The sequence below is a fragment of the Cyprinus carpio genome, chromosome A19 (genome assembly GCF_018340385.1).
Source record: "Cyprinus carpio isolate SPL01 chromosome A19, ASM1834038v1, whole genome shotgun sequence".
Taxonomy (NCBI): domain Eukaryota; kingdom Metazoa; phylum Chordata; class Actinopteri; order Cypriniformes; family Cyprinidae; genus Cyprinus; species Cyprinus carpio.
Window position 1 is genome coordinate 11,277,575 of NC_056590.1, and position 9,016 is coordinate 11,286,590.

General features: G+C 36.5%; 1 protein-coding gene across 3 annotated transcripts in view; it reads left to right on the forward strand.

Annotated features, from left to right (window-relative positions):
• LOC109112394 (histone-lysine N-methyltransferase ASH1L-like) overlaps positions 1-7,215 on the forward strand; it is a 30,880-nt gene extending 23,665 nt beyond the window's left edge. For all 3 annotated transcript variants that reach the window (XM_042776373.1, XM_042776375.1, XM_042776374.1), the window contains 10 exons: positions 175-229; positions 478-610; positions 1,120-1,389; positions 2,442-2,528; positions 2,732-2,822; positions 3,055-3,193; positions 3,503-3,675; positions 3,816-3,982; positions 4,959-5,442; positions 6,434-7,215. In XM_042776373.1, the coding sequence (XP_042632307.1) occupies positions 175-229; positions 478-610; positions 1,120-1,389; positions 2,442-2,528; positions 2,732-2,822; positions 3,055-3,193; positions 3,503-3,675; positions 3,816-3,982; positions 4,959-5,442; positions 6,434-6,525 (1,691 nt within the window). In that variant the 3' untranslated portion in view covers positions 6,526-7,215. The remainder of the gene's footprint in view (positions 1-174; positions 230-477; positions 611-1,119; positions 1,390-2,441; positions 2,529-2,731; positions 2,823-3,054; positions 3,194-3,502; positions 3,676-3,815; positions 3,983-4,958; positions 5,443-6,433) is intronic.
• Positions 7,216-9,016: the final 1,801 nt, after the last annotated feature.

Sequence of the window (9,016 nt, forward strand, 5' to 3'; positions counted from 1 at the left end):
CATTTTCATTATGCACAGCAAGAAGCAAAGGTCATAATCATGGTGTAGACATTTGAGTTTGACATGGATTTGTAGTTTGTGAACTTATCAAGTGTTGACACTCATTAGTTATTTGTTCTGATGGAAATCTCATTTTAAATGATTAAGTTATGCAAAATTTCTTGTTCTTTGAAGATTCATCTGGTCAGACTCTCGCTGCTCCGCTGCTTAACCTGCCTTCGAGGAAGAGGTGAGAACAATATTATGTTCTTAGTACAGGTCATTTCCTATATAAATATGTACTTTTTGAATATTTGGTGCAGTTAAAGGGTCTACAGAGGCTTTGTTGTCAGAGCCCTGAAAATATGGCTCTTATAACATTCTGATGTATTAATAACTGCAGTGAGAACAGTCTAAGTTGTGTTTTATGGTCACTGTGGCGTCTTCATTCCTCACAGCAATGCTTTCTTTTTATGCTATGATCATATGTGTCCACAGGAATGTACAGTACTATGAGAAGGTCACCGATCCACTAGATCTCAGTACCATAGAGAAGCAGATCCTCACTGGTCATTACAAAACCGTCGAGGCATTTGATGCAGACATGCTCAAAGTGTTTCGCAATGCTGAGGTTAGTGTCTCTTACACTCATTACTCACAAATATGATTATAGCAGGCTATAATGTAAATCATTTTGCTTTCATTATAGGTAATGACAATGAAAATAATTCTAATTAATAAAATCATTGTAGTTAATGTAATAAATACAAATAAATAATTGATTTGGAAAAATGGTGCACTCTGTAATTTTGTACTCATTAAAATGTGTCAAAATAAAAATGAGCAAAACCAAAAATAAAAAATAGTATTGAATAAAGACAAAGATTTTTTTTTTTTTTTTTTTTTTTTTTTTTTTTTTTTACAATTAGTTTATTTCATTCATTTATTTTATTTAAAACAATAAATGTGTTGCAACATAACATAGGCAAGCCCACATCTACCAAATGCTGCAAACAATAATTACAAGTCCGAAATGACTTTTCTAAATTAGACATGTTGAAAACACTTCAAAGAATCTTCTCTGGCTTGTTTTGTATTACTTTCCTTAATCTCTCTTGTACATTTCCTTGTCCTCAACAGAAATATTATGGCCGTAAGTCTGCTGTAGGTCGTGATGTGTGCCGGCTGAGGAAGGCATACTACGGTGCGCGTCATGAGGCTGCTGTCCAGATTGATGAAATTGTGGGCGAGACGGCCAGTGAGGCCGACAGCTCTGATTCGCTGGAGAGAGACCACGCCCACCATCACCATGATGGAGGAGGCAGCCATGACAAAGACGATGATGTGATTCGCTGCATCTGTGGCATGTACAAGGATGAGGGGCTCATGATCCAGTGTGAGAAGTGCATGGTATGTGCTCATAAGGAAGATTACAGATTTGAATCTCTAATTTCCCTGTTGAGGAGAGCTGTGACCAAACTAAAGATTTTCACCTGGTAGACTGTAAAATTGTCAAGGAGTGATCAGATTGCATATCTAGGGACCTGAATATTAAAGAGGCTTGGGAATACAGTCTTTTGTCACAAAAAGCAACCATCTAGAACATCATACCAACTGCACTGCAACATCCTACATACCATTCAGCACCTTAGCAACACCCTGGCAACAACGAACAGCATTTCAGCTACATAGCAACACCCTAAATACTACTCTGAACACCTTAGCAATACCCTCAAACTGCATAGCAACACCTTAAATTCCATTCGGAACACCTTCGCAACACCCTGACAAACAAAAACATCAACAGCATACTAACTGCATAGCAACACTCTTCAGAACACCTTAGCAACACCCTGGCGACCAGCTACAACAACCTAGCTTTACTGCAGCGAATTTTCCACAGGCCAACAACACTCGCATTTTCTTTAGAAAATGTGAAAAGCTCCATTTCTTTTTAAATCTGTAGTCTTACAGGTATTTTGTGAAGACAGGCAGACAGTATTTTTTCTATTAAGCAAGATATGCTAATATCAGTGTTAGTATAGTATTATTTATATACTATTATAGGATGCATTAATATTTTGACTTGGCCTTTGTTTTTATATTTTCAGTTTACATTTACATTTTACATTTATGCATTTAGCAGACGCTTTTATCCAAAGCGACTTACAGTGCATCCGTTTTTTTTACCTAAAAAAAACGTGTTCCCTGGGAATCAAACCCACAACCTTTTGCGCTGCTAACGCAATGCTCTACCACTGAGCCACAAGAACTACTATATTTTATGAAAGTTTAGTTTACGTTTTAGTGAGTTTACTATGTGCCTTTGGCTTTTTTTTTTAATATATATGTACTCTAATATTTATGGTTATTCATTATTCTATCATTATTCTTGTTGTTCATGTAATAAGTTGTGTATTGATTTTAAGTTTAGGTAATCTATCTTTCTGTTTCTTCATCAGGTGTGGCAGCACTGTGATTGTATGCGTTTGGAGGCGGATGTGGAGCATTATCTCTGTGAGCTGTGTGACCCTCGTCCAGTAGACAGGGTATGTGACCTTTCAGTCTGTGTAACTTTACAGTTCTTTCTTCCTCTCTGACAGTGTTTAGCATGGCCATATGGTCTTTTATCACAACATTTTAAAGGTCACCCCAGGATTAAGATCTCCTCTGTCATTCAAGACGTTTGGAAGCTTTTTTTGTGTGTGTGTGTGTGTTTGTCTTTTATGTATTTCCTATCATGTTTCAACAGGAGGTCCCAATGGTGCCCCAACCCAGCTATGCCCAATCAGGATCCATCTATTATATATGCCTGCTTCGTGATGACTTACTATTGCATCAGGGTACGTGCATGTGTGTGTTTGTGAAATTAAATCTGCACTACTGTTCAAAGGTTTGGGGTCAGTATTTTATTTTTAAAGAAACTAATACTTTTATTCAGCATGGACACATTAAATAGTTCAAAAAACAATAAAGACATTTATAATATTACAATTTCTATTTCTGTTTTTGAGTATCTATTCATCATAAATTGGCCGTTTAAGTTGATTTATGTTTGCATGGGGTTTGTGGCAGGTGACTGTGTGTACCTCATGAGAGACAGCAGACGCACAACAGAAGGCCAGCCGGTGCGTCAGTCATACCGCCTCCTGTCTCATATCAACAGAGACAAACTGGACATCTTCCGTATCGAGAAACTCTGGAAAAATGAAAAGTGAGGTTCACCACACTCCCAATACTTCAAATGTCTCCTTATTCAATTCTTTATCCAAACTCTTAATTCAGAATTAAGCACTGACATCCTTGTTAACCCCGGAACAACATTCCTATCATCCAAACAGATTTTAGTGTAAAGGTTAAGCTAAGTTCTTATCCTCCTGTCAGTAGCTTCTGGTTGTAGAGGTAGGATTGTTTGAAAAGAATATGTCTTGCTTGACTAAATCGTCGTCGTCATTGCTTGTTCTATTAATCAACAGAAGCACGTACCTTAGATTTGATCTTGGCTCTCTTTTTCTCTCTTTAGAGGAGAGAGGTTTGCCTTCGGTCATCACTACTTCCGTCCCCATGAGACGCACCACTCTCCTTCCCGTCGCTTCTATCATAATGAGTTGTTCCGAGTGCCTCTCTATGAGATCATACCACTGGAGGCGGTGGTGGGAACGTGCTGTGTGTTGGACCTGTATACTTACTGCAAGGGTGAGACGTTCACACATACAACAGTTTTACATAAACAAATCAACAGTGAGATTCAAGAAATGTACTGAACCAGACGTTACTTGCTGAAAACCCCATACACTTTGCATACTAATGCCTGCTGCTCTTGCTAATGGATTCAGGTCGTCCAAAAGGGGTAAAGGAACCGGATGTTTACATCTGCGACTACCGGCTGGATAAATCGGCACACCTGTTCTACAAGATCCACCGCAACCGGTACCCAGTGTGCACCAAGCCCTATGCGTTCAACCACTTCCCCAAAAGACTGACGCCGAAGAGGGACTTCTCAGTGAGTAATTGAATAAGCTGTGAATCTCACAAAACTGATAAAGAAGTGAAAAAAATAAGAAGAGCCATTGAGATTTTTTTCATGACAATATTAATAATTGTGTTATTTTGTGTAATATTACTTATTTTATTATTTAATATGGCTATATTGTCACAAAATAAATGTTTGGTCTTTTAATGGTGCACATTTTAATATTTAATATAAACTATGTTACATTATATCACAAAATGTGTTCTTGGAGGGTGAAATTTGACCTTGACGTTTCTTTTCTGAGATTCACCAGCATCAAATTATTGACAATAATATATATTTTGTATTCATATTTTTCAGTATTACTTGGGGAAATGATGCTATTAATATTAATAATTATTATTCATATTAACTCTTTTGTTTGTTATGGTATGTTATATTACAGATGTTTTTTTTTTTTTTGACCTATACATTTCTTTCTGAGATTCAGGCAATAATTTATTTTATTCATATTTTTCCAGATTTAAATGCGAAATTATTCATTCATATTTATTGATATTAATAGTTATGTTTCTTTGTGTTTTAATATTACTATTCTAATTACTGTGTGTGTGTGTGTGTGTGTGTGTGTGTGTGTGTGTGTGTGTGTGTGTGTGTGTCAGTGTCTGTGTGTGTGTGTGTGTGTATGTGTGTGTGAGTGAGTGTAAAATTTATGTTTATTTATTTTCTTTTTAAGGTTGAAATTTTAATTGGACGTTCCTTTTTTGGGAGTCACCCAAAAATTATAGCCCATAATTTTTAATTGTATTCATATTTTGACAGTTTTAGATGGGATGGGAAGTGGCTTTATCGACTGTCTGTAAATCTTATTAAATTAAGTCTGCTTTTTTCATTGTTGATGACGCATAACTACTTAACTCATGACTGTTTGAATGTAAAGTAGTTGATTAAGTAAGTACGCTAGTTGTTTCCACTTCCTTTTTTTAAATGTTATCTCTGACTACAGCCTCACTATGTGCCGGATAACTACAAGAGGAATGGCGGCCGCTCTGCCTGGAAGAGTGAGCGGCCCAAAGGTGCATCAGCGTGCGATGAAGAGCCCTCCCCCAGCGTGTCATGTGATCAGCTGTCTGCTGGCTTCTCGAGAGATGGGGACGAGGATGGAGGGAGAGGAGCAGAGGGAGAGATGGAGACCACTCAGGAGGACTCCAGCGCCCCTGTATCCCAGCTATCCACATCACAGGAAAGGAGGACAGGTGGGGAGGAAGAAGACATTGAGGAAGAAGAGGAGGGTGAAGAGAGGAGAGAGACGGATGAGGGCTCCCGGGAGAGAGGAGGAGGAGGAGGGCGAGATGCGCTGGACGCCCCATGCTTATCCTCACTCTCCTCTTTACCTCTTCATCCATCAATCCTGGGAAGAAGGGAAGCACAGAGAGAGCGACTGAACAAGATTCTGCTCGACCTGCTGCACCGGGCGCCCAGCAAGAATGGTAAGAGAAAAAAACATTTATTTAACCAAAAGGCTTTAGTAAAATTACATTCCTTCCAACCTAATTAAGTTCTTTAAATTAAAGAATGTGAAAGCCTCTTTATTGTTGCCTTTATTTTGGGCATTCAATAACATACATTATATTTCTTCTCTGTTGCTCCAAGCACAAATAGTGAATGGGCTTTTGAAATTAGATTTCTTTGAAAAGGATTTAGTTTCTCAAATGATTTACTGAAATATTGAAATTCATTGAATTCACTGAAATATTTAATGCAAACTGTATTAAATTATTTCAGAATTTATAAAAAATTGTAATTCTGATTTTTGTAAGGGTAAAAATATGAACTGGACATTTCTTTCTGTTACCCATAAATGTTTATGTGGTCAATAATTTGTTTTATTCGTAATTTACAGTTTTATTATTCATATATATATATATATATATATATATATATATATATATATATATATATATATATATATAAATTATATTACATTACTTTAATATTCATTATGATATTACTTATATTAAAATTAATTATCAATATTAAAAGTATTATTATTTTGTGTTTTAAAGTTTAATATAAGAATATTATAGTATACTACAAAATACATGTTTTTGTTTTAGGTTAAAATTTGCTCTGGACATTTCTTTGTTAGATCCACCCATAAATGTTACTATGATCAATCATTTGTTATTCATATTTTATTTGATATATATTCATATTTTAATTTTTCAGTTTAGATGGGAAATATTATTAATGTAATTAAGAATGTTTATAATATTATTAATTAATATTTTAATATTTAACCAGTTTTGTTTTGATAAAAAAAAACTGTTCATAAAGAACTGATTCTTAGAACTTATTTTATATACATAAAAAAAAGCCACCATGTGTATTCATAATCTGCTCTTGTAGCCCCACACTACTACAAATCTAATGTAACCTCTAGTTCTATGAAAACCCAATGTCTTTATGTCTCCCTTACAGCGATAGATGTGACGTATCTTCTCGAGGAAGGCTCTGGTCGCCGCCTCCGCAGACGGACACTTGGATTGAGCGAATTTATTTGCAGGAAGTAATGCTGACAACACTCTGCTGAGCACGCCTGCAGAGCAGCAAGAGAATAATGAGGAGCAGAGGTGGACTACACCCGGCAACAAGGGGGAAAGCAGCGGTGAAAGGCGACACGTTCATATTTATATCTTGCAGCTTCTTTTTCTAAAGGAGCTACAAGAGAGACCAGCCCAAGCTTCGTGCACTAAGGACATGGAATTTGCTGCAAGTCGTCAACCTTGATGCATTTAGAAAGTACAAGTGTCAGACATAGGAAAGTTTAAACTGAAGAAAAATAGCGACGCTTTGAAATTCTAACCGAGTTATTGCAGATGAACTATGACTTCACTGGTCAAACGTGTCCTATGACTAAGAGGTACTATATTTGGCCTTCGTTTTAGCTGCAAATGGAAAAATGGGAGTCCGGCGCCACCTTATGGTCGACAATGGAAAGGACAAGTACAACCAAGAAAGAAAATCAGGCAAAAAAAACAAAAAGAAATAGAGGCATCATAGGAGGTGCAGTGTAGCGCACACTCACTGCCCATAGGCTGAGAAAAAGAGAGAAAGTAGAGACCTGAGAAAGAACGTTGGCTAACTGCACTTTTAACAACAACAAGGACATCATTCGCTCCCGGAGATGTTTGGATAAGACACACTAACACTCACGCAGTATTGATCAATGCTGTATGATAAAGCAAAACATAAGTATGTTACCTTCTTTTTCTGTTTGTTTTTTGTTATACATTAGGAATGGAGCACGGCGAGGGGTATCCATATTTGTGAGCTCGGGACTTCGGGACTGGGCTGGAATGTTTCGCTTCTGTTATTGTGGCCATTGTGATTGGTTAGAATGGCTGCCAGCCCCGCCCCTTTTTTAAAAGTATTTAATTCACCAGCTTAAAAATACAAAATCTAGCAGTGGAGGTGCGCTGGCTTTATATAACGCCTTAGAATGCCGTTATCTTGAGCGTTTTTTGTTTATGGTAGTGTGTGAGATTCTTTACGGTGTTTGTTTGTGTGTGGTGTGTGTGTGTGTGTGTGTGTGTGTGTGTGTGTTTTCTTCTTTCAGGCCATTCTAATGAATCAATATGCGAGAGAAAGAATACGAAAGAGTGGAGAGGAGAGGGGCTTGACAGCAGTTGATAAACAGTTAAATTCACGAATTCACAAGAACTTATTGTATCATGTGATGTCAGATAATAAACAGTTAAATCTCTCCGCCTTTTTTTGTGAGTGGCTTGCAGCAGCAGAGCACTGGGTGGGATTTTTACAATTGGTCGGGTCCAGATTTTAGATGAGAGTGTTTTTGTTTTCTTTTGCACTTTTCTTGTTTTTACAATACTATGGCCTTTTCAGGTTGCCATGGAGAATTGCACTGACGTCTTGTCTTGCCTGAAAGAATGAAAAGACCGAGCTATAAAGCGATTCGACCCATCAGAAAATCATGATGAGATTTTTGCCTTGAGAGTTCCGTAGCAGTGATTGACCGGGCGTGGAGGATTGATTTTTATTTCCCTTCACTGTTATCCGGAGACTTAATGCTAGGAATCAGCTATGACAGATAATTTTGCTACTTTTCAAACTGAATGTATCGTAAGTGGACCGATCTGCATTTTTTCAAACTTAGATGGACCGACACAATGAATTATGAAAAACAAAAGGATGATTGTTTAGTGACAAGAGGATGAAAACTGACAATTGTATAGTGCCAAGCTATGTATATAAACAGACGGGAAAATGTGATCTTGATAATGGATTTTGTGTATTGTATTGTACAGGATTCAGCCCTATATGTATTATTATTGTTATTATTATTATTATTATTACGATTCTTATGATTATTTTGGGATTTGTATTGACAGAACTGTCACATGTAACATTACGAGATGAAAACGGCAGATATTATGATTAATAATCGCTACAAATTTCCTGCGCAAGCGACAAACCATCTGAAAGTTTGTTACCCAGAAACGTGAATTTGTGAGAGGGAGGATCGTCTGATGGATTTGTCGAAGGGGACATCGCAGTGACCCCGCAACCGGCACCCGTCACTGTAATAATTAATATTAACATTATTATAATTATTATTATTACTTTCCGAGGAGAAAAATATATAATGTTCCTCGTTTTTTGCTGCAAAGTGTTGAACACTAAAAAAACAAACCAACATAAAAATGTAAAATGATATTTTGGCAGAAAAAAGAAGCTGTCAACCCGATATCATGTTCTTAAACTCCTTTTTAATTTTAAAAATATTTTTTGAATTTTTTTTTTTTTTTTTTTTTTTTTTATTATTTTTTTTTTTTTTTGTTCTGTTTTTTGTGATAGCGGTCATAAATATAATGCTTGTATTTCTTGTATTTGTGTGTTTTTTGTGTGATTTGTTTAGTTCTTTTTAGACAATCACAGAATAAGATGCAAGCATTGTATATGGACAGACTGGCAGGCATTTTGTGATGTTGTGTACAGTTTGTCGAAACTTCTTCCACTCTGGTTCAAAGTTTGTAATTATAA